General features: G+C 42.3%; 1 protein-coding gene across 3 annotated transcripts in view; it reads left to right on the top strand.

The window, feature by feature from the left end:
- Window positions 1-26,500, top strand: part of LOC109528704 (ERC protein 2-like) — a 139,626-nt gene that overhangs the window by 88,790 nt on the left and 24,336 nt on the right. For all 3 annotated transcript variants that reach the window (XM_019891631.1, XM_019891630.1, XM_019891629.1), the window contains 3 exons: window positions 2,014-2,161; window positions 5,592-5,753; window positions 8,387-8,445. In XM_019891631.1, coding sequence (XP_019747190.1) covers window positions 2,014-2,161; window positions 5,592-5,753; window positions 8,387-8,413 — 337 coding nt within the window. In that variant the 3' untranslated portion in view covers window positions 8,414-8,445. The remainder of the gene's footprint in view (window positions 1-2,013; window positions 2,162-5,591; window positions 5,754-8,386; window positions 8,446-26,500) is intronic.

Below are 26,500 nucleotides of genomic sequence, written 5' to 3'. Positions count from 1 at the left end.
GAATGTGCCCTCTCTCTTCCTCTTCCACAAAAGTCAACCCACACATTACCTTGCATTGACATGCTCCTGATTACCTTCGCCAAGGAGGTTATGGCTTCATCATCAACAGATGCTGTTTTTTTGTCTGTGAGCATATATAATGTAGGACTATTACTCCAGTGTTGGATTGCAGGAAAATCCACCATTGACCCCATTTGTATAAACACAACAGAGAAAGAAAGAAAGAAAAACCTTAGATTTGGACCCGGTTGCAGCAGACACCTCATCCATCAGATGAAGTTTCTTGTCAAAGCCTTGTCAGTCATATTTCTCAACTGGTGTTCTTCTATTTGTTCAAATGTAATAAAACACAACTCTTGATTACTATAATTAATCAACCAAAGTCCCTTCTGAATTTTAATAAAAGATCATCGTAGCTTATAATGATTTCTTATCATTATCCCCTTACTCACTGGCCATCTAAGTCAGCTTTCTTCCGCAGACTCTTGACGAACTAGCTCACTTTCCTGTGTGTAAGTTACTGATGCAGAATGGGCTGTTGAAGTAATTGCCACCAGTGTGTATGGAGTATGAAAATTCATCACAAGAGAGAAACTGCAGAGACTTCTCTGTGTCAAAGGCAACTGTTTCTGTCATTGCAGCCACAGGCACACATCTAATTATCTCACTTCACCAAGCCACAACCAACACACACAATGTCCGGCTTCAGAGAAATTGTCTGAAAGGCACAGGCAAACATTTTGTTGAAAGTAGGAATCCAACGTGTAAGCCTTAGTTGAACTTCATTGAAATGCAAACCTTGTTTTGTCAAGTCACATTTATTTCTACAGCCCTTAATCACAAAAGAGTCTCAAAGGGCTTCACGGATCAACAGTTCACAATGATCAATCACGTCCCCTGGTCGAAATAACGAAACTGGGCAAAGAAAAGCACCAAAACAAAAAAGACCAAAAGATTTTTGGGGTGAACAGGAACAGGAACAGAAACTTGTCTGCACAAAGCAAAGTCCATAAAGACATGCTTGGTTGAGTTTGTTGTGGAACAACAACAATAACAACAACTTGAGTGTCCTGACCGCAATCTCATCAAACAGAGATTGTGAGACAAGCTCTCTCATCCAAGATCATTGTCCTCTAACCTCAGCAATTCCCACAGGCACACGAGAATCTTGTATCAGGTCTTCCTTGAAACATGGGATAGTTACAACGGGATGTTAGAAAGGGGTTGACCAAATCCGTGTGTTTGTCCATCGTTATTGATGTGTGCGTTGACAGAAGTGCGCATAAATGGTATGTTTGTCATCACTGGATTTACACCATCCAGTTTCTTCTCTGGGATACATTCATCCATTTTCCGATCCACTTATCCTCACAAGGGTCGCAGGGGGTTCTGGAGCCTATGCCAGCCCTCTTCGGGCAGTAGGCGGGGGGACACCCTGAACCGGTTGCCAGCCGATCACAGGGCACACACACAGATGAACAACCATCCACGCTCATACTCACACCGAGGGACAATTTAGAGTGTTCAATCAGCTTGCCATGCATGTTTTTGGAATGTGGAAGGAAACTGGAGTACCCGGAGAAAACCCACGCATGCTTGGAAGAACATGCAAACTCCACACAGGGAGGCCGGAGCTGGAATTGTACCTCTGCACTGTGAGGTCGACGCGCTAACTGGACCACCGGGTCGCCCTGGTATACATCCTTTAGGGATATTATTTCCCCTCGATACAGGGGGTAGATTTGAATGTCGGGTTGTCTGTGCATGATTACGCTTGTTCCTTCTGCACCTGTAGATTTGGACAGAAGAAGAAAGATGTCATTGCTCCCTCAAGCTCCTCTGTTAGGCTTCATTACATTATTACGTGGCCATGAGTCACGCTCTTGATACCAGAGCACTTAGCAGACCACTTGAAAGACGTCTCTAGAATGGAGATGTGGAGAGATGTCTGTGACATCTGCGTGATCTCTGAAATGACTATTCGAAGGCCTTTTTTCTACTGTGTTTGTTCAGGCAGCAAGCTCTACTGGCAGCTATCAGCGAGAAGGATGCTAACATAGCCCTGCTGGAGTTGTCTCCCTCAAAGCGGAGGAAAGCCCAAGAGGAGGTGATGGCTCTAAAACGGGAGAAGGACCGGCTCATGCACCAACTAAAACAACAGGTACAACCGGTGCTTACACGGCCCACCAGGCTATATGAAGAATGTGGTAGACACGCAGTCATTGTGGTCTAAATGGGTGACTGGCATGTGATTGATGTGGAGCCTCGCCTTGTGGTCACAATTTAGGACATTGCGGCGTTGTAAATCAAAGCGGAATGGCAAATTCAAACCTGCTGCGCATCGCCAGGCCATGCCTGCACAGCAGCCTCACGGGCAAACTTTGTACTCTCAAACCAAGAACATGCAGAAGTTAATAATTTCTTGTAAACAGAATTGGCTTCTCCACCTCCAACCACATTTTTGTGCTCAGACATCACGCGATAAAACCAGAAGGGGCTGTGGTTCCACGTTCAGGCAAAACGGTCACTTAAGTTGATATGGCAGTGGTGTTTGTGCAATTAAGTCTAAGTAATGTAGACCTTCATTTGACTCATGGCTGAGTCATTAGCGGAGTGTCCTGTCTGATAGCTTCTGGTGGAACAGATGTTAAATGGCATCACCTATTTCCCGGATTGACCTTTTTTTTGTTCAGTAAAACCCCATGCCAGCCGAGGTATGTTGTTTATTAGGTCTTGGTCAAACCACATGGCCGATGGAAACAAAATGAACACGAACAGTAATCATCCAACAGCAGGGAGTCCACCCGTGTCCTGAATCGGAGGGGTTTCTGGGAATCATGGAGCATTTTAACGTCGAAAGATGCAGTGGTAAATGTGCACCCACCGACATGTTTGTATCTGCCTCGTAAACAATTCCCAGGCACTGCACTAAAAGGAATTCAGGGAAATCTCATTACCTGTTTATCACCGTTGCGTTCATCATGTTTTCCTGTTCTGGTCATTTCTTGCGATGAGATGGGCTGTATTTGATCTGCAATCAAGGAGAAAGATTCAATGAAGGGTTGTTAATTGCAATGAGATCCTTGGAATTATTAATTTCACTCATTTACCAGGCAATGCATTGACCGCCTACCACCATGCAGGGCCCTTAAAGCGTGGAACTAAATTTCTTCATGTGATGGCGGCTGTAGGGTAAGTAGTTGTCGTTGCACCCAGTGAGATATGTGAAGGGTAAGATTTCCCTCTCAGATCGTCAATAGCCACCGGTAGAAAGAAACCGACCAGGAAATGCCAACGAATTATGGGACTCTGAGGCCAAAAGGATCTGGAGAAGATAGATTTCCAGATAGCTGTGCCCTGTCTGACCTCTCCATCAACCACTTATGGCGTATCGTGCGTGCATGTGTGTCTGCGTGTGTGTGCATCTGTGTGAGCACGCAGTCTGCTTTCTTAGATACCCAGCTACCATTTGAGGTTCAAAGACTCACAGTAACTCCCCCACACAGAAAGTGTAATGTTTAGACTTCCTCGGGAGAGTCAGAACCAATATGTTACCTCTTGGGATTTCTCACAGTGATCCTAACCTTGTGAAAGATGCCCAAGCGTCAATGTTTCTTTCAAGCTGAGAAATGACTCATTTGTACTCCTACTCATATCCACCTTTTGGGACTGAGAGAGATTGAAGCATCCATCCCCATAAAATGCTTCTCTCTACTGTGGAAAGATGAATTTTGCTTTTTCAGAGGTGCACCATGGGACAGAACCAATGTAATACCATCGGTCTGCTTCAAGCGGAGTCACTGTGTCTTCATCACTCTGACTGGGAAAAATGGGTAATGTTGGGCAGGAATGCATACCTACACACACACGCACACACACACACACACACACACACTCACACACACACACACGCACTCACACACACACACACACACACACACACACACACATGCCTACAAACAGATCTGATTAGAGAACTGAGGAAAGAAAGCACTGGAAATACTTTTTCAAGACTTTCCTCAGCTGTGTCGTTGATCTCAAGTCATGTGTTAATGTAGTTGTGTACTAATCATTTTAAGCTTCAGATTTAGGTGGGGCTTGACCCAAGCTTTAGCTGTGGGCTGAGCTGTGATGTTTACACCCACAGCTGCACTGTTTTTTTTTGTTGTTGTTTTTTTTTTTTTTTTTCAGCCAAAAACTGCTTGGATCTGCCCAGCGAGTTGTGCCACCTGGATCTTTTTCAAATGACTCAATTCACAGTGAGGCCTGGATGCCATTTCAGATCTGTTTGCTGTGTGTTTGCCGCTATTTTTTTTTGCAAAATATTGTGCAAAACGAGTAGGTTTTTAGTTTTCAATGACACTGGTAATCCCTGAAAGTTTGGTTACTTGTTGAAAGGTGGAACTAGTACGGCACTGACAAGAGATGTACATTGTTTTCAATGCAGTGTCTGTTGCATTCTTTCTTTGAGAGGAATAATCACTTGGAATGTGTGAACTGTGATGTAACAATCAAATCAGGCAGAGCGTAACAATGGTAGATGACCATAAGTAAAACATATATTTGAAGGGCTTTGTGTTTTAGCACACTATGGTGTGCAGTATTTCAGTGGCTCTGTCTCCATGACAGGTATCCACTGTTTTAACCTCCTCCAATCACACCTGTGAGCGTCATGGTTCTTGGTGTCCCTCTGAGCCCTCCTACCCCTCATCCTTTTTCCCCTAACCATGGTGTCGAGGTTCTTGCCTTATCTATCTAAGTAGCTCTTCTCCATTTGAATGGCCAAGCTCTTTAATATGACCCGCATCCTCTCTTGTGATCCTGCCTGCCTCATTTCCTCAGTCATTAGGCACTCACTGCTTATCTCAGCGGCTGGGTCCCCAGGGCTGCATCTACCTTCTATCTGTGGCCTCTTCAATGAAGGCTGACTCTCATTTCAACAAATGTCACACCATTTTGGATAGCATGCGCATAGTGTGTTTCCCTCGAATGCTCTTCAACCTCAACACGATTGCACCTACAGGTCTGAAGTCCACCCTCAAGGAAAGTATTTTCAATGGAGAAAATATAGAGCTGAACCTGTCATTACATCTGCACCCACTCTATCTATGTCTATCTTGTAGACAGATGGCTTCGCGCAAGTCAGCCTAACGTCCGTCAGCGCAGACTGTTATCTCTCTTCAGTGCAAAAATGTTCGGAGAATGACAGCCTATTTCGCATAAACGCTTTCTTCCACAAACACGCAAGGAATGCCATTTTTGGCCCTGCAGAACGCCTGATATTTGAGCACAATTTCTAGTCGATGGAATTTAAAATGCAAGTGTGAGAACGTCTGCAGCCTCAGGCTTTGTGCGTTTGCTAACTTTCCATACTGTCGTTTGTCTTATCCTTTTAAGTGGTACTTTGTAAAATGGATAATATTTGACAGACTTATGTTGTTTCCATCAGACACTCCATACATCACCTGTCAAGTGTTGTCAGCACTGCTACTTTGAACCTCTTTGATGACTTTCAACATGTTTTACCCTCGAGAAGGCCCATCATCAACCTAATAACCAAATTGTTTTTTTTTCTTCCTCAATTCTGGCAGACTCAGAACAGAATGAAGATGATGGCTGATAACTATGAGGAAGATCGGATTCACCCTCAACATCACCCTCACCATTCCGTCCACTTGCACTCGTCGAATATGCATCACAGAAGCCTCCCAAGAGGGCCCCCGCATGCCAACCACAGATCCCCTATGGACCAGGTCAGTTTGAATGTCCGCATCAACGCACATCAGTGTCAAGTTGATGTCTTCAAAAATTTTCATTCATCATTCACGACAACACCACTCCTCTGTGTTCCTCTCACTCAAAGTTGATACCCCCAGCCAAGTCAGAGAATTTGGGATTTGTGTGTGAAATTAGTTGAAATCATGAATCTTTCTCATGACCAATTACTCTCTGTAAGGTTATCAGTACCAGACACGCCTGAGGCAAGACTTTGCGTGTCTGTTTGAGGATTGCGCTGTATTTTGTATCAACACGACATCATTCAACACTTTGAGTGTTTGCATCACTTTGTGCGTTTATGTGAACACAAACTATAATATTTTGTAGCCAGAAGAAAAAAAAATATTGACATTTTCATTTTCATGATACTTTTTCAAATATTCTCCCTTTGATTTCGTTTGACATCCGATGATAAAATATTGAATAAGGCGGTAGAATATCACAAAGCCTTGAACTCTTGTATCGGGTTGGAGTCCAAACAGTGAAGAGAACGTATGAATGATTGTCTGGCGGGTTGTGATGAATACCTGGGGATTTCCACAAGTCGAAAGACAAGGAGGCTGCTTTTATATGTGGTTTTAAATGTTTCAAAATTGATTTCATAATTCTGGAACTGCTGTCTCAATTAGATCAAATGAAATCTGCACAGGGGACTGCCTGTCGAAAGCCGGCTCTTCAAGTTTGAGCTGTGGAATGGATCACAGAAGTGTTTATGAATGTGTCCATTTGCATCAGTTTGAATTAAAACTATCACTTTTATAATATTATAATACATGACATTTAGTGCAGATAAACTTCAGCCCTTGACAGCAACGTTCATCCTCTTTGCAAATCTAAAGTACAGTTACTGTGCTGTATATTTCATTGGAATTTATGACCACAGTTGCTATTAAAAAAATAGTGCACAAAAAGAAAATGATAAGTTCACCTACATTCTTGAATTGGTTAATTGAAATAACGGTTTATGGATTGATAAATGCATCAATGTATATTTCTACGATTCCAACTACATCGTTCGATCCTCTTTTTGCAAGAATAGTTTGAATATCAGATTTTAATTTGGCATACAGGAGAAAGTTAAACGAGGACTCATTTAACTTGATTCAAATGTGTTCATTATTATACTGTATTGAAAATAGATGACAGTGTGCAGAACAATGCGTGAGCACATTTGATAATGTCATCAACTTAAATTTGAGATAGTCTCGTTGTCATTGTCTTCGATTCCCAAGCCACAGTCACACAGCCTGTTATTTTACTGTTTTAGCACTTCCTCTTGTGCAAAGCACACACATTTTAACAACAAGAGAATGTCTTGACAGGGGTCAGCCTATTGCCACGTGACTTTTCCTCATATCTGCGCTTTCACCCCAAGGTTAGGACAGAGCCCCAAAGGAGCGAATGTTTGTGTGTGTGCGTGTGTGTGTGCGTGTGTGTGTGCGTGTGTGTGTGTGTGTGTGCGTGCGTGTGTGTGTGTGCGTGTGTGTGTGTGTGTGTGTGTGTGTGTGTGTGTGTGTGTGTGTGTGCGCGCGTGCGTGCGTGCGTGTGTACAAGTGTGCGTTCACGCGGCTGTGTGCATGTAGTGCTGATGGGGTATGTCAGGTCACACAGTCTGAATGTCACAGAAGTCCCCGCACTGAGACTGTTTTCCCTCCAAACAGAAAACTCCACACCTCCTTTTATTTCTCTCTTTCATCTAGATGATGAATTACTCTGTTTGCTTTTCTTCGACATGGCCTTCTACTCTTCCTTTCATTCTTTTTCTTCTTGCCACCATCAATTTCTGGAGTTTTTTATTTATTTTTTTGGTCAAATAAAAACTGATATAAATTGTTTTGGCCCCTCTTTGTTGTGAGTGACAACACACAATTTTGTCCCAGATTGTTTTTTTTTCTTTTTCCCTAAGTGCAGTTAGTCAGCACTGTACCTATACCCATATTACAGTGTGATTTGTCAAGGTACAGGTGAAATATAATTGATGGAGACAAGCAGTGGAAGTGCGTTTATCCTCTTGAGATATAGCCCGGCGCCGTGGCTTAGCAGGAAGAGTGTGCGCTTTGACAGGCGTATTTGTGTCCATGTTGTTCTCGTTTAGCCATGCCAGCTTCACTGCCAGACACTTGGCAGCAGGCACCGTAGGAAATAGAAAACATTCTTGAAGTGTTTATCAAAATATGAATTGCACGACCCTTTCTTTTATTTTTTTAAATTTTTTTTTTAGGCCCAAACATGTTGGTTTCTTTAGATCTGTGAGAAATTGCACATGGCACGCTTGATTGTTTGTGTGCGAGAGGGTGTCTGTCTGTGTGTCTGACCTGCCAGAATGAGTCATTATAGGTCTGGTTCTGTTTAGGGGGTATGTCACAGCCAGTTGCTGCACGCTAGCATTTAGCATCTTGGCTAGCTAGCACATTACATGAAAAAAAGCAACTTTAGCAACTGCCGAGTGGGTGATCTTACCAAGCTTGTCACAGCTGCTCAACAACAAGAATGCCATAATATGCAAAAGCAGCTTGAAAAAAAAAAGGTTTAGTTCGCGCATGGTGCAATAAAGTGTGCTTTTGAAACGGTTCACTGACAATGATGTATCCCCCCTGTTTATACCCAGGAGGACGAAGAGGGCATTTGGGCATGATTTGGTGCCAACGTTGGAACATTGTGGACAAAGTGAGTACCCAAACTTGTGGATCCTTTACAGATTTATTCATGATCATCTCCACAATAGCTTACGGTAAGGTAGCGTAATCACTGGCCGGCAACGTTGATTCAACCGCAGTAACCACAGCCTTACCCAACTCTGCCAAAGGGAGCGTAAAAGCACCTTTCCCATTGCTTATGAATTTCCGTTGACTAAAGAGCATTCAGGGATTTATGGCTGCCTTTATGGTGAAGGTACATGTGGCTGGTTCTTCAAAGTGCTTTTCATTCACTGTCTGCATGGTTATATAGGCAACTGTGCGCTATTAGATCTAAATGCGCTAAGCAGCCTAATGTGGGTGTACCAGGGTCCATTGGTGATAAAAATGACAAAGTGACACAGACCAGAGATGGACAAGTCAGTCTCCTCCAAGTCTTGACTTTTTTCACCCATAGTAAAATTTTACCGTGCTACCCCACCCTGTTGTGTTTTCGTGTGTGGGGTAGTTAATTACAATACAACACTGAACAGTCATGATGTCTTTTAAGAGTGCAAGCTGAAAAAGCATAAAATGAAGAATGCAGAGTCATAAAGGGTAATTCCTGTTGTGGGAGTTTTATATCGAAGCACCCCCCCCCGGGCCCCCCCTCGTGGACTCAAAATGCCTTTCAACACAGGCATGCTAAAAGAGGCCTGTGCTATGGTTTGCTTGGAACTTGTTTAAAACAAAGAGTCAGGCAGAAAGTAACATGGATGAGGAGATACATGGCTGAGGGGGCCTGAGAAGAAGGGTGCCCATGTTTGTATGTGCCAACTGAAGCGAAAAGCAAGCGGCTCCATCTACTCATAGTTTCCAATGAATGTCATTAATTCCCACCAATAATCCACAGGTGGACCATCACAAGCGGATTGTCTTTCTAACCTCAGTGACTTAGTCATTATGCACTTTGCCCTCATGGTGCTTTAGGGATTACAAGTCTGTTAGTGTGTCGGAGAAAATGGTTTGTCTTTCCACAGTGTAGCCGTGATAGGTTTAGTTACGTGTGTATTTGTGCACAAGAGCATTACCAAGGACGACGTACAGTGCCCGAGCAGTCTACATCGCCTGTAATGTAGTCCATGTGTGCCGCAAAGGCATGCAGTGTCGGGATTCACCGTCATGAACCACCATACTGCTCCAATTCTCCCTCTTTCCATCTCTCCATCTTGTTTCCATCCTTTTCTTCCCACCTCCAATTTTTCCTTCGGCAGCTCTCTAATATAGGCTATATTCCTTCAAGGTAAACGTAGGAGTCTGAGTCTTGGCTAAGCCTGCTGCTACACTATCTTGAATCAGATATGCTGGTGGTGTGTGTGTGTGTGTGTGTGTGTGTGTGTGTGTGTGTGTGTGTGTGTGTGTGTGTGTGTGTGTGTGTGTGTGTGTGTGTGTGTATTGGTGCTTCTTATCCCAATCTAATACAATAAGCCAGGCACATTAGCCTTTAGCGCAGAATAGTGTTGTGGCTAGCAATATCAGCACAGTTCATCTATCCACTGCTGTTCTTCAGGCAGTGTGCAATGCGAGCACAGCTAACGTGCGTTAGCCACCCTTTATGGAAGAACAGATGGGAGCTATTTAGTGGTGTGTAGCTACAGCGCAATAAGGCCAGACCTAATCCCCATATCCTGTCCCTGAGTGAGCCCTCCCTAATATGAACAAACAGAGATGACAGCATAGATAGCCAAACAGTCAGAGAAATAGCCAGGGTTCCGTGTGTCCGCACGGACATCGCATGTGTGCTGCAGGCAGCCAGGCTTTCTTTGACAGACGCTCCCTTGACTCCCAATGTGAGGCCGCCCTTTGTATTCAACACAAAGTGAGCTTTGAGATTGGAATTGCTGGCAGGGTTGTTGTGAGCATCCAGGTAGGGATGTGGATGTTTGTCAGAACACTGGATGCTGATTGGCTGGTTGGTTGCGTATGCCTCGCTGGTGATTACCATGGTTTTGTTTACCCTCTTGGACTCCAAGACACCCCCCTACTCTGAGGAAATCAGAATGCCCTTTTGGGCAGAGAGGACACTAGAGGAGGGGTGGAGCAAAAAAGTGAAGGAGAAATTGGGGCCAAAAAGTGAAGCAGTGTTTAGGGATTCTCTGGAAACGTTGTTTTTATCCCACTGTGAAGTTTTGTGCACTGAATGGAGAGAAAAGAAGCTGAGAGGCTTTTCTAGTGGGGATGGGTTTGTTCTGGCCAAAACAAGTCAAAAAGTTTGCCCATGCTGTTTTTACTGAATGCAGCATTTGTGTGTTCACATTATGTATATCCGTAATTATTCCCCCTATGTGTGTTTCTTTGTGTGTGTAGGAGGCGGCAAAGTGCATTCATTGCGAAAGGGACTGTCGGTGCTGTTTAATATTCTGGAATGCGCTTGAGTTGGTGTCAAGGAAATTGTTTTGCTTGCTTTAAGCCTGAATCTGATTGGCTCAACCCAAGGCCAAGGGCTCCTGTTTATCAAAAACGCCCTGAAAGTGCTACAAAACCAGTAAGTAGAATCAGTGGACTCAAGAAAAAGCTACATCAGTGTCTCTTGGTTTACAATGGAGCGGTACTGCTTTTTGTACAATGGACACTTACTTTTGACTTGAAAACATTTACCTCGGAGTCAATTTTTGTAAGCTCATAGGGAAACTGGACAGATTGAACATTGAAAGGCAGAAATTGCGTGTATGGTTATTATTCATGATATGGTTGGCAAGATGATTGAGCGAACCTGTTCTCATTCCCACCAAGTGATCAGTGCCGTTTTCACACCAAAGATGAACAGTCGGTTTTGCACATGGCAGTGCTGCTTTGCTGAGGATGGCATTTACTGATGTGGTATCTAGCAAGAAAGAGTCTGGTCGTCAAATACATGCTGGATGATTTAAAGCTCTGTATAGTTCCAATCCCTTCTGTGACCACAAGTATAAATATGAGTGACATTTTTAACAAAATAGCATATTTGTCAGGCCATTGCTCATTTTGTGTTTCCAAGAATGACTCATGATTTATTATCTTAACCATGACAATCAGCCACGCAACCTTAAAACGTAAATCATAACTTAAACCCAAGCTCCAGTGTTATGTAATGCCAAGTAAGTTCTTCACATATTTCTATTGACCATTTTTTTCTTTGTTTAGAGTGCAAAGGATGGACCGGTACTACTTATTATCACATAATTGGAAGCAATGGTTACATGTCGATTGAACACTCCAAATTGTCTCAAGGCGTGAGTGTGAGCACGGATGGTTGTTTGTTTCTGTGTGCCCTGCGATTGGCTAGCAACCGGTTCAGGGTGTCCCCCGCCTACTGCCCGAATACAGCTGGGATAGGCTCCAGCACGCCCCACAACCCTTGTGAGGATAAAGCGGTTCGGATTGTAAGCTGTCTGGAGTTGACATTGGAACTGACCCTCTGATCAATTCTCTTTTTGCACCAATGAAAAGACTGTTATAATGAGAGTATATACTTAGATGAAGTAGTACCAGACCGGAATAGTCAGTTAGAACGGACAGTATAGGTTGAGGTAATTTATTTGCACTTGAAGTATAGCCAAGGCATGTAATTTTTTTTTTGCCTCCGCCTCAGTTCAGAGACTTGCGCTTTTTTTTTTTTTTTTTACTCAAATACCTATTGACAGATTTGACAACTTCCTGAAAACAAGACCTGTTTTAGCTTATGACTTTTGACGTTTGTTCTCAAATTATATCATAGATCACTTTACAGACTTTTGCTCATGCATTGTCAGACATGCTGCATCAAAACATTGCAAATGCAACAATCTGACCTAGTTGTAAATGTGAGGTTGAACATGTCTCTGTGTCAATCCTGTGATTGGCCTGTTTCATGAGTTTTATAGATATTAAGACTTTCCATTGTCCAGTGCAGAGGTGCAGGGTTCGATTCCGACTCTGGCCTCCCTGTGTGGAGTTTTAATGTTCTCCCCTGTGCCTGCGTGGATATTCTCTGGGTACTCCGGTTTCCTCCCACATTCCAAAACCATGCATGGCAGGTTAATGGAACACTCAAAATTGTCCCGAGGGGTGAGTGTGAGCGTGAATGTTTGTTCGTCTCTGGGTGCCCTGCGATTGGCTAGCAACCGGTTCAAGGTGTCCCCTGTATATATGAATGTATAAATGCAAACTTTGCGCCAAGAACAACGTGAAGGTGGCAGAACAACGGCAGTTCGGAAGAGACTCTTTCGCAAAGCACAAGTCAAAACACACCTGTTTAAAAATGCCTACTCTACCGAATGTCATTTTGCTCTGCCCCTTACTGTTGTTGTTTAGCTATAATGACTTTTCTTTCACCACCGCATTGAACTTGGAATACAGACATCTAATATTTACATCCTTGTGTCACAACCATTTATACTTGTGTATATACCGTTCGCACATGCTCATGGCATGTTTTCTTCTAAGGCAGGTCCGTTAAAAGGAATAAGGACAGACAAGACCCAGCGTTTTGGGGTTTTTTTTCAGGACAAGCAAACAGAGGAGAGTTTTGCGGAGGAAGTGTTGCTGGCAACCTCACGAGACAGGCAGGTTTACTCCTGTTTTTACCAGCTTTCTTGGAGTAGAGTAATGGAGAGTACAGTACATATTAGCAGTTCGGCAGTCGCAAATCCACCTTTTCATGAATTTGTTTGAACCTAACCTCCGTTATTCACAGAAAAACTCACCTATTCACAATTTCCTGTAATGTGGCACACAACGTCATAAAATTAGTTTTTATGTTTTTTTCTTTTTTTTTTGCCATGGTAAACTACTGTTTTACAGTATGTGTGTGATTGACTGTAGCATCAGATTGTTTGCGTTGGCTGCTTTGGCTCGTTGACTTTCTTCAAACTTGGTGTGAACACGGCCTCTAAAGCAGTGGAATCCGTAACAGCTTAGCAGAATATCACTAAAGCTTTCTATAACCGCCAATTGGTGTCCCTGCTTGGATCCACCAGGTTTTGGTCAGTAAGCATTAAAGGGCTAGCTAACCACTATCGAGCCAGCAACCTACAAAGCTGTGGCGTCTGCCACCAGCACAAGCCCAGGCGGCTTGGCACCATCCATTTAACTCCATTAATATGGTTTGACTTTGGAATGCATTGCTACAGTAGTTGTACATCATAATTACAATTCTGGATGTGGATGTTAGTAGGAAGCAGTACTGTATTGAAATGTTTTCACTTTTGAGTTGCGACAATGAGCATTCCTACTTTGGTCGGAAAGAAAAATATTTATGGTGTATCAAAACTAGATCCAAACGCGACTTTGGTTACACTGGTTGTATTAAATCAAACTTAGAATAGCTTGCAGAATGTATTTGTCGGAACGCCATGCCAGCTAATGCGCACAGCCATACCTGCCGACAAGAAGGCAGAGCTGTGACGTAGAAGCGTTGAAAGCCGTCTTGGCCCGGCCGTCTCCCAATTCAACGCGGCCTTTTCTTGCTAGGATTCTGGTGTATCGAAGTCATTCTCGCAATTTTAATACTGACCGAATGTTGGTCAATCCGTTACTGAGGAAGCCTCTTTTGCTGTGTCAGATGAGGCCGGTGCTGCAGCGCATAATGGAGAATCAGCTTCTGCATGCGAAGACAGAAACCTGTCCTGCGGGTCAGGTTACATCTTTTGCGTTTAAATTTTAAAAATAAATAAATAAAAATAAAATGGATATCCAAATCTGAATGTTACTTTTACGGCCATCTAACCTGCCGGGCAGATCATGGAACGTCTCACTGTTGTTGAGGAAGTGGGCAGCGCTAACGCACTTGCTTGCGGCTTCCCAGGCAGTGGATTCTTAGAGTCACATAGCGAAAAAAAGACGAAAGAAGAAGAAACAGATTGACATCTATTGGCAAGCGGTCTGGCGTATCACTCAATAGCAATTGGTGGGTGCAAGAGACAGCCCGGTCAACGACTTGACATCACATTTAGTCCAAAAATTGCGCCTTGTATTAAAATGAACCAGGGGTATTATTTTGGCAAATACAAGACTAGACACAAAAATAGGAACACCGCATATTTATCAAACTCTAAAATATTGCTGCCTTTCCCCATCGACAGCTCGAAATGCATCGCTGGACGTACACTTTAAGTCTCTAACTGTCAAAGAAAGTGGATCGCGCAGCCAGTTAGCTTGTACACAAAATGCTGATTTGGTTCATTCCGGATGTCGTGCTCATAATTCACATAAAGTTGTTATGTGGCCAAGGAATAAGGTGGATAGTATTTTGGGATGGCTTATTAGCACTGAGTACAACCAATGTTGATTAAAAATACTGTTTTGATTTTGAACTATGCATGTGTGTGCATGCGCGTTTGTGAAGGACAGCTCAAGAAAGAGAAGTAGAAAGGAAAATCCTGACTGGATTACAAGTGTGTTTTGTGAGTTTATGGAGATGGCAGCACATAAAAGGCTTTCCCCAAGGAGATCCTCGCACCTGTGGAGGCACTACTAGGAAGCCGGTCTTTGTGTGTGTGGGCACGTGCATGTGCGCATGGTGGGATGTCAGAAAAAAAGAATGTGCAATGCGCAAAGGAGGATGCTCAGTGGGATGACGTGAGGGTCAGATGGATTATATCCCAAAAAGAACAGCCATTCGCCAAAGGATGACTGATTGAGGGAGGGAATGAGATTTAGAGGCAGAAGCAAATCAAAAAGGAATCATGGCACATCAATTTATTTTCCACTGACAACCTTTGCATGCCTCACTCGCCACTCAACACAGGCAAGTAAAAGCACTAAAAATACCACACAGCTTCACATCTGGCCCAAGGCCCGCTGAGCAACGCAGCAAAACATGACTGAACTGGACAATCACCCCATCAAAAATTGCGTGATTGTCAAGAAAGACGCGGATTGTCCTACCCTCTGTAGCGAACAATGCAAACTTTACGGCTGAGCACTGAAGGAAAGAGACTCTCCACTCTTAACTTTATAAGTCACGGATGCATATAAAATGATAAAAACAGATGTTATTCGAGGAAATATCCCACTTCTTTTAATAAATAGTGTGAGATTATATACAGCCAGCTAGATGACGTTGCTAAAGAGTACTTTGTGGATCTTGGCACATTAATGGCTAGAAGAATTACAGAATTTGGTGATTTAAAAAAAAAAAAAAAGAAGCTTAAAAACTCAATAAAAAAAAGATCTAACTTCCATGTTTCTTTGTGGGGTAGATGTGTCATTTTATGTTTCGCATCGTTTCAAAAGGGAATTTTTCCTGAAAAGATGAAACTCGCAAAAGTAATTCCAATCTTTAAAAATTGAGATAAACATGGCAAAGAAAATTATAGACTGAATGGTCGGCTCATCCGCGAGTTCTGAGAAGCCTGATATAAAAAAAAAAAAAAAAGGTCATTTCAATCAGGTGTGTTGGAGGAAGGAGACTAAAAACTCTAAAACATGCTGGATAGGGGCCCTCGAGGACTTTACTGTCATGCTCGAACAACATCAACAACTGTTGGCCTACCACTCAGCATTCGAGCCAGTTCGCTCATTAGGCCCCCATATAACAGTGGGTTGCAGTTTATGTCTCATGCTAGCCCAACACTTTGGCAAAGGTCATCCGCATGTAGGAAGCTTGTAAAAAGCCCAAGTGCTGCGTGATCACTTGTCAAAATGAAAACACCTCTTTTATTATGGATCTTTCATTAATTATGAATGATCGCCTTCTCTTCTTCAAGAGCCTCTAATGTGGTGTCTGAGAGCTTTTCAAACCAGCAAAATCTTGGACGAATTTGGTCCTTTAAACATCAAAAGTAGGCCACAGGCTTTTTTGCTGCAGGCTTCACTTATGACAAGCCTTGTAAAATGTTTAAAGGGCCCTAATTCTTTAGGCTGCAGAAGAAACTTTTCATTTAGACTTGAACTGAACTGAAGACGTTTTTAAACCTTTCAGTCTGAATGAGAGTCTCTCCAAGAGGGCTTGGCGTGTGGTTTCATACACATGGTGTGTATGAAACAAGTGCGATGAAACAGTGTCACATGGCGTGACCACTGTATTGTCACAGAAAAGTCACAGGCTCAAATATTTCCTTACATCATCACCCTGTTCAAATGGCAGACTTTAAAAACATAAAAAAGAAGAAAAGAGAAATCATGTGAAAAACGTTTTCAACCATGAATGTGTGACAACCAAGAGATAAATACAGAAGCACATGAGATAATGTACGCAGGTGTCCACACTTGGAATGTGTCTGTGTTTAGAATCAACCATCAAATTCAAACTTATGTTAATTGGGAGAGAGCGCACAACTTGATACTATTAAAGTGCTTTTTTAACCCCAAATAAAGTTAAACTGCTCTAGTAGGCTTCCCCTGGCATTTCTATTTTTTGCTTCCAAGCAGACGGACACTTTTCTTTTTTTTTTTTTGCCCACACTGTTTTCTGTGTTCTAACTGTTCATAATACCCCCTGTCCCCACCTTGACTAAGTTCTCAATTCCATCTGAAGAAAGCCTCAAAACCATGATGCTGACTACCATGCTTCACTGCAGACCCAGTGTTCATCTGGTGATGGCCAGTGTTCCTTGGCCAATAGATTTAATCATGGTTTCATCGGGCCATGAGACATTTTCCCACATGGTTTTTGTTTGTTTGGTTGGTTTTTTTAGAGCTTCAGAGTATGTGACAAAGAATGTAGATTGTTGTCACATGTACCAAACAGACAGCACTTCCAGCATCTCCCTTAGAGTTGCTGTCCATCTCTTGGCAGCCTCCCTAATCAGTTTTCTCCTTGTCTTTAAATCTTTTTATTTTCAATATACTGTATTTGTTTGGCAGAGTGGGACTTACCTGCATTGTGCACAATGCGAACACCTTCATTGACTGCTGATTAATCTTAGGTATACACTGGCTCTCACACTCGCCATCACCTGGCATAGGTGATGGACAGGATACTTGCCGTTGAAAACTAATTGATTTTGGACTAGTTTGTGAGTAAAAGTTAATGGTAGACTAAATACAGATTTAGAATGTTTGATGTAAAAGGACTCCATGAATCTTGGTTCAGACGCTATATCACAGCTTTGACGTGTACCTCCAGGGTTTAATGTCAAAAGTAGATTGGAATGTTCAGATTAGAATGGATTCCAGTACTTTCCTCTGGCTGGTTGTTCATCCGCAAGCCTCCACTTTTTTTTTTTTTTTTTTTTTTTTTTAAACTTGCTTTGAATCACTGAACTTCTGCCGCTGAATGTGAGTTTCACTCTGTTTGCGTTCTTCTCTCAGTTGCTATTCCATGGCTTCGGGCCACTGGCTGTGTGTTTGATCTGTCTAAAACATAACCAGTCATAGTTTTGTCTGTTTTCCTTGGTTGTCTGCGGCATCATTCAATTCTGTGCAATCCATCATCAACGACACTGTCGGCAAAATAGGCTGTTATGGTGCACTCAATGGATTATATCTGAAAATAGTTTCTCCAAAATGCAAACAGCCTAAATATGACAGACGTGGACATGCGATACCTTCGTATCTCACCGTATGTCTCAGAGGAGCAGAGGTGGGCATAGCTGATTCAAATCTAGGAGCAGTCATCAATAGGTACCATTGTGCCACAGTTTTCCACTCCAGTGTTGTAACCAGTCGAGGTCTCGCCTGTCAGAGTGCATCCGCTGCAAAGCTTCATCCCGGCAGCTACGCTGGATCCGCTGCTGGGTGGTCCTCTTCCTCCTCTCACGACTCACGTTAGGAAAGCGTCACTCATTGTGGGTGTCTGGCTTCAGGATTGTCTGCGATGGTCTCGGTCAGTAGTAGCTGGGAGGAAGGATTTCATAATATTTCCTATTTAAAAAAAAAAAGAGAGAAAGAAAGGAAAACAGGGCAGTGAGCCAATTGGGACTATTCAGATGAGTAAGGGCTTTTTAAAATTGTGTTGGTTTTTTTACGGGATTCTTGATGTCTCTCTTACTTAAAATGGTTCTCATCTTAATTGATTTTTATGTCCCTTTTTTACATTTTGTTTTCCGCCTTTTTTTGTTCCATGTCAATTTTACAGTAGACAGGAATAACTTCATTTAGGTTTTTTTTTTTGTTTTGTTTTGTTTTAAATATGTGTCCAAGTGAGTCCAATTTAAGGTCGTAAAAAAAAAAAAAAAAAAAAACGACGATTCAATCAATTAAAATGAATGAATATCTTTTCCTTGCCAGTTGTACTGCCATCTGCTCCAATTTCAGACGAGAGCTTACTGTCCTGCACCTAAGGATGCACCTTCCACATTTCTCGTAGCAAGAGACCCAAGCTAGACAGATGACTCATGGTCAAAATCTTTAATTGCTGTTTTTGTGGTGTCAATTTACCATGACAGGGATGAGCAACTAAAATGCTGGAGCGGGCCACAAGTTTCCATCAGTGCTATTAAGATAGCACATAGGACCATGCACTTTTTACCGAGATGTATAAGGGAAAATAATTTAATATTATAAATATTTTAGACAATTATGCATATATGCATATTTAATTGTTCATACTATATTGAGAACAATGCATGTTTAATAGATCCATTATTCTAACCCAACAACAATGGGTTTGAAGCAAACAACAAAATACCCACACACTATTTTTTTCCAGGCCATTCATTAAAAATGACCATTGAAGAACAGCAAAAAAATGCTGAAACCAATATTAATTGCAAGAACTAATTTAATGGGTTTTTTTCTGTTTTGTTTTCTTCACAAAAATCAATTCACTCAAAATTTGAATATTATTGAGGGACTATGTTTGTCATGCATATCACTCCAAATCCACCAAAATTGATCACAAGCGCATACCAAGTCACATCTGCTGTCTAGTGGTGAATGGTGATATTACAACTTTAAACAACAATCAATGTAAATTTACTGTTCGGCACACAGTCATTTGCATGTACACAGATTTCGTTTTTAATTATTTTTTTTTTAACCATTTTTTTTTTCCCCAGGATTTTTCTTTCTCACTGGCACATGCGGATGCAGCACTGAGAGACAGGCAGGTTGTAGAGGAATGAAGCTGTAAGGGGCCCGATGTGCTCCCCATCTGATGGGATAGGAATGGAGGACAACATAAACACTCTGTCGCACACATAAACAAGGCCCCACTCAGGTTTCACTGCGCAGTTAGAGAATGCTCAGCCAGTCTTTTACAGAGAAAGTATTTTTGTAATTTGTTTATGTGAGATTCCAGAGACCTAATGGGGGGAATGGCTTTGACGGCATCCCACTACACCTGAGTTCAATTTCAAGGGGTCTCACACGGGCAGATTGTAAAGATGGCATACCAGAGTGGAGCCTTTCTTTCCTGCATTTCATTTGTCAGCCACATTCTTTCTGTTGCCCTCACCTCTTTCTCTCGTGCTGCCTTGATCCCACTATGATGGATGGATTGATGAGGAGGAATTTGAGTGCGTATTTGCAAAAAGTTGAACATGGGACTTATGCTAATTAAGACCTACTGTATAGACGGTAGTCCCTCGTTTATTGCGAGGGTTATATTCCAGACCACCGCCTCAATCGATGAAATCCACAAAATAGCGGCAAAATATTTCTTTTATTATCCATATATGCTTCGTGCATATATTACCAAATGCGAGGTGCAGGTATTATTTTTCGTCTGCGTGCGAGTCACCATCCTCAATTCCAAACGATATGTCTGCAGCATTGAATGTATGTATGTCTTTACCAGGCGACCGGCCTGCTGAGCGATGTAGAAGTCAGCAAATCGGAATGTAGATTTGGCTGGTGACTGGCTAAAGCGTTTGACGCTCTGCATGTCGAGTGATGGTGTCGGTTGATGCCAACAGCAGGCTGTTCAAGAATGTGCTTTTGTTTGCTATTTTTCGTTACCATTTGTTCAATAAAAGCGAGTGTGTCTTTCTTTGACCACCTGTTGAGGGATCACGATTTGCTTTCCCACGTATGCATTGCACCTTAGTGTCTATGTGAAAGGAGACCAAAAGTTGGACATTCTCTGTCCTTGGCACACTCTTTCCTCCGGGCTCATGCTTATTGTTACGTTAATCATGCAATAACAGTCCCTGTGGTTAAAATAATTGCTCCAAAATTTAGCGAGATAGAAAATCATCTGAGATGCAGCCAAGCCTCCAAACGTGAACAGGGCTATAGCGAAGGATTCATGTATTTTGAATTAACGCTACTTGTGAGGTTTCATCAAAGATTTTGCTTCATTGCCGTGAAGCTGTGATGTTCCCAATTCGCCTGAGAACTAGAAATGAGTAGGCTGGCATGTATGCATACATTTGGATTCAAAGCGCCTCAGACACAGAAGGCACTGTGTTCTTTTAAGGAATCAAATTCATCAATTGCAAACAATTGGGACACTTTTCACCCAATTCACTGGCTTTTGGTCAAACATCACTAAAAGTGTAGCACACACACACACACACACACACACACACACACACACACGCACACACACGCACACACGTGCTCATCCTTAGCTTTCCAACAAGGCACTGTGTGTTTTATTAGTGAGTTTACTGTCTGCTCAGCAGTGCAAATGAACTGAGGACCTAAACATGCGTTTATGTTGTTTTAACCTCCTAATTATTTTGACACCGTTATTTCTCTTACACAGTCGACTTGCGAGTGTGTACATTCAGTTTTTCTTCCCCCTGTTGCAATGCAAAGCCGGTGTCTGGAACCAGTTTGTTTCACAGCAGGCATTCCTTTTGGACTACACCGCTTTCTTAGGTAATAACTGGCTTTGGTGTAATTTGTTTGTGTGCGCCGTGTGTGTGTGTGTGTGTGTGTGTGTGTGTGTGTGTGTGTGTGTGTGTGTGTGAGAGCATGCCGCTGCATTTTACCCGTGTACGCAGCTGAGCATGGTCTTTATAACTAGGAAACAAGCCGTGGCCAGATGATTGCTATTCTGTCTCTTCTAATCTTTCCTTGTTTCCTACATGTCATTTCAGACCAAATAATTATAAATCATTTTCATTTGTGTGGGAAACTAATTACATTTGATGAATTTCAGTACCTGTGCGCGCACATCAGCCATTTCCTTCCGCTTTGTGGGCGTGAAGGAAAAGATCAAATAGAGTACCGAGCTCTTATTGTGGCCCAGCAGAAACAGTATGAAAAACTGCTGAAAGATGTAATGTGGCTATTCCTCGCGTTCCCTTTGAGCACGAGGGTGGGGGAGTGGGACTGACAGTTGAAGAACAGTGTAGATAAGGGGTCGGGAAAATATATATGTATACACACACACACACACACACACACACACACACACACACATTCATTCATTTATTTATTTATTTATTTATTTTATGCGAATGGGGCGTGTCAAAGTGCCGCTTTGCATTCTAACCATTTCATCTATGGTATTTTGTCATTGCAAATTAGACACACCGCAGAACCTGTTCTCTCCACAAAGGCGAATCCTTCGGTCCATTCGTCCTGAAGTATACCATACTCGTCATCTTTTTTTCTTTTTGCCATCTTATTCATCGAAGGATTAGCTTTGAGCTAATGACTGAGCGGGTTGATTCAAAAGGGGGTGTTTACCTGTTTCCACAGCAACGGCAACATAGGCTAGTGTCATCCAATCAAAATTGCTCCTGGAGCCAACTGCAGCCCGAACAGGAAATGAGCAGTGAAAAATTGATCTATGGATGCTTTAAACAAGCGAAAATACATTTTGTTTTATCTGCGAGCCAGATGCAATCATCAAAAGAGCCATATATGGCTCGCGAGCCATAGGTTCCCGACCCCTGGTGTAGATCAACATGATAATGAACGGCTAAATATCTTGCTGTGGGTTTCCCTTCAAGGTGCTTTGCGATGCTCTTTTCCTGCTGCTCTTACTCGCTCATCACTTGCCTCCTTGCACAACACGCGTGCCCGCGTGCACACACACTGAGGTGCTGGAATTGTTTGCTTTTCTTGACAGACAAAAATGCTTTGTTCTTTTTGTCATCCGCTTTGGTGTGTTACCTGACACACATGCGCTCACCTCCAAACACAGGTGCATGCGTGTGTGTGTGTGTGTGTGTGTGTGCGTGCGTGCGTGCGTGCGTGCGTGCGTGTGTGCGTGTGTGCGTGCGTGCGTGTGTGTGTGTGCATGTGTCAGAAAATGGAGAGAGTGAACAAGTGCTAAACCAAATTCCTTGTCTGAGTGCTGCTACAAAGGGCCCGAATGACACACAGGATTGAGGGTGTCATCCTCGGGATTAAGTGTAACACACTAAACCGACAACAAAACAACAAAGCAAATTTATGTACACACACACACACACATACACACACACACACACACACATACACATACACACACACACACACACACACACACACACACTCTTAGTCTTGGTTCAAAAATGTACACAGACAATTACAGAGAGGTGTATCAAAGAGCTGAGGTAATCCCTGTCTAGATGCGTGCAAGGAGGTTCTTCCATCATTGCCTGCACGCCTCAACAAGGATTATCCCTTTCCTCCACCTTTGCCCTTTTCTCGTTTGCATGTGTGTTTGTGTACTTGTCAGGCAAACTGAAAGATGAAAGAAGGTAATTAACTGCCTTTGATTCAGGATGATACCCTCTGCTGCTCTTTGGGCGAAAGCAATGGCAAGGTTTTTGTTATCATTATTATTATTATTATTATTATTATTATTATTATTACTATTTTTGGCATCTGCTTGAGTTTTCTTCAAATGTTCTCACCTTCATCAGCAGGTCTCGGAAAGTTAAATGAAAACTTGGACAAATAAATAGCTTCCTAAAATTGTCTACACTAAATGAAGTTTTCCAACATTGTAATATCACTGAAATGTGAAACATTCACCTGTTCTTCTTTTACGTTCAAACAAAAACAAAAAGTGCAGTGAGATCCCAGGCTGAGCAACATTTCTTATCAACTTTACTGAAAATGTATATCAAGAACTAAATAGTTCCCTCAACTTAAACCCAGTTTGAAATTGGGATTTTTGAAAAAGGCTGATGCCGATAATCGGTCCACTCCACACTCGATTGTATCGGTCCCTAAATATCATCTTCGTGGTATGATATATATATTTTTTTGTATGATGGCGCTAGACACTCCCGTCGTTAACTGTTGGATAGAGAATTGTGACTTCAGTGTTAAAATGAAATGTGAAAATTTGAATGGGAAGAGAAGGGCATAAAAAACAGTTTATGGGCCACTTTGTGTAACAACTGGAGTACAGTGACACAATTTATAGATGTGCTTGTTCCACTGCCCGAGCTAAACTCGACCCACTCTAACATGCAGCTCAAAGATTTCTCATCAATTCTGCATGTAGAACATATCACTGCACTCGATATTCCTTTGTTGGTTGACTCCACTTAGTAAATGCAACCTACGGCAGTGGTTCACTTTAAATGCTTCCCTGTCATATTTAGTCTTATTTTGTATTGATTAAAAGTCCCACGAATCCCAGATCCAGAACCCATGTGTGACGCAAAGTGGTGTCCGTGTGTACTGAGGCCACAAATACTATCAAAGTTGACTCAGACTGGCTTCATTTTCCTGTTATGTTGTAAGCCCCGTTTCAAACAACCTGCACCAGTATTGCACATTTTTTTCCTTGTTGTCACGATCCAATCAGATAATTGCTTCGTGGGCCATGTCGTCATGGGCCTTTGTGATTTTTTTTTTTATTTTGGATGGGTATTATCACCTCTGGTCTTCTCACTTTGCACAGTGACACTGAGCGCAAGTCATTTTTATAGGCTCGGTATGTGTTTGCGTGCATGCACAATCGACACATTCCAGGCCAGTTGTTCCGGGCTTGTGTTGAATGAAGCTAATGGTCTGGCTTCAAAGAGCTCACGCACACACATAACATAACCTCTTCCGGCTGGCTATAGTTTTAACATTTATGAGATGGCAGATGGGGTTCCATGAATTTGAAACTCGCAAGGGAATAAGCACTAAATACTAAGTAGTATATCGACAACACATGGGGGGAGAAAGTTGCAATAAAAAAATGTTGTAATGTAATCTTAAAGTTTGAATCGGAATTCATCTTAAATATCAACAGCAAGGCGGTAAATGTGGCATCGTGAGTTTTCTTCAAATGTTCTCACCTTCATCAGCAGGTCTCGGAAAGTTAAATGAAAACTTGGACAAATAAATAGCTTCCTAAAATTGTCTACACTAAATGAAGTTTTCCAACATTGTAATATCACTGAAATGTGAAACATTCACCTGTTCTTCTTTTACGTTCAAACAAAAACAAAAAGTGCAGTGAGATCCCAGGCTGAGCAACATTTCTTATCAACTTTACTGAAAATGTATATCAAGAACTAAATAGTTCCCTCAACTTAAACCCAGTTTGAAATTGGGATTTTTGAAAAAGGCTGATGCCGATAATCGGTCCACTCCACACTCGATTGTATCGGTCCCTAAATATCATCTTCGTGGTATGATATATATATTTTTTTGTATGATGGCGCTAGACACTCCCGTCGTTAACTGTTGGATAGAGAATTGTGACTTCAGTGTTAAAATGAAATGTGAAAATTTGAATGGGAAGAGAAGGGCATAAAAAACAGTTTATGGGCCACTTTGTGTAACAACTGGAGTACAGTGACACAATTTATAGATGTGCTTGTTCCACTGCCCGAGCTAAACTCGACCCACTCTAACATGCAGCTCAAAGATTTCTCATCAATTCTGCATGTAGAACATATCACTGCACTCGATATTCCTTTGTTGGTTGACTCCACTTAGTAAATGCAACCTACGGCAGTGGTTCACTTTAAATGCTTCCCTGTCATATTTAGTCTTATTTTGTATTGATTAAAAGTCCCACGAATCCCAGATCCAGAACCCATGTGTGACGCAAAGTGGTGTCCGTGTGTACTGAGGCCACAAATACTATCAAAGTTGACTCAGACTGGCTTCATTTTCCTGTTATGTTGTAAGCCCCGTTTCAAACAACCTGCACCAGTATTGCACATTTTTTTCCTTGTTGTCACGATCCAATCAGATAATTGCTTCGTGGGCCATGTCGTCATGGGCCTTTGTGATTTTTTTTTTTATTTTGGATGGGTATTATCACCTCTGGTCTTCTCACTTTGCACAGTGACACTGAGCGCAAGTCATTTTTATAGGCTCGGTATGTGTTTGCGTGCATGCACAATTGACACATTCCAGGCCAGTTGTTCCGGGCTTGTGTTGAATGAAGCTAATGGTCTGGCTTCAAAGAGCTCACGCACACACATAACATAACCTCTTCCGGCTGGCTATAGTTTTAACATTTATGAGATGGCAGATGGGGTTCCATGAATTTGAAACTCGCAAGGGAATAAGCACTAAATACTAAGTAGTATATCGACAACACATGGGGGGAGAAAGTTGCAATAAAAAAATGTTGTAATGTAATCTTAAAGTTTGAATCGGAATTCATCTTAAATATCAACAGCAGGGCGGTAAATGTGGCATCGCAGCTGTATGCGTTCGTACTTGCCTCACCAGATGAAATGTGGCGTGTTTTGACAAAGGGCAACATTTCAGAGTTAATCTGTAAATTGTGGGATATGCGTTATATAAAGCCCCGACCTCATTTTGCATAATCTCACTGTCTTTTAAAACGGTTACATCACACTCTGTGAATTGACACCATCAGCCGAAGTGAAATAGAGTTCTTTGTGTTGTACCCACAAAATACACTGCAAACTAATACCTGTATACAACGGTAGTGTACTGGTAAAGTCAATCGTGAATGTGAAAAAAAGACATTGAAGAAAATGTTTTGTCGCTGTCTGGAATCTTCCCAGTCCTGGAACTGACTCCGACGACCCGTCGTTGGGAATTCTTCAAACTTTACAAGAGTGCATATGTTTTACTGTGGTGTGTCTTTCTGTCTTTGATGTTTGTGTTTGTAAAAGGATTGGTTTTACTGTCAGTGGATGTAGAGGCATGCCCATAGCAATGTCTGTCGGGCCGGCGCAGTGGATGTGGTTCACCTTGCACTGGCCACCTGTAAGCTATCAACAAAAATTAGCGTCCTGAGTCTTGATGGCTTGCAGGACAGAAAACGCCGGTGAGAATGCGGTCTGCAGACTGCTGCTTTGGCTTTTTGGAGAGGTGTTTGTGTATGT

This window comes from Hippocampus comes, unplaced genomic scaffold (genome assembly GCF_001891065.2).
Source record: "Hippocampus comes isolate QL1 unplaced genomic scaffold, H_comes_QL1_v1.1 scaffold174, whole genome shotgun sequence".
NCBI lineage: Eukaryota > Metazoa > Chordata > Actinopteri > Syngnathiformes > Syngnathidae > Hippocampus > Hippocampus comes.
The sequence above is the reverse complement of the archived record's forward strand: the minus strand, read 5'-3'. Positions and strand labels throughout refer to the sequence as shown.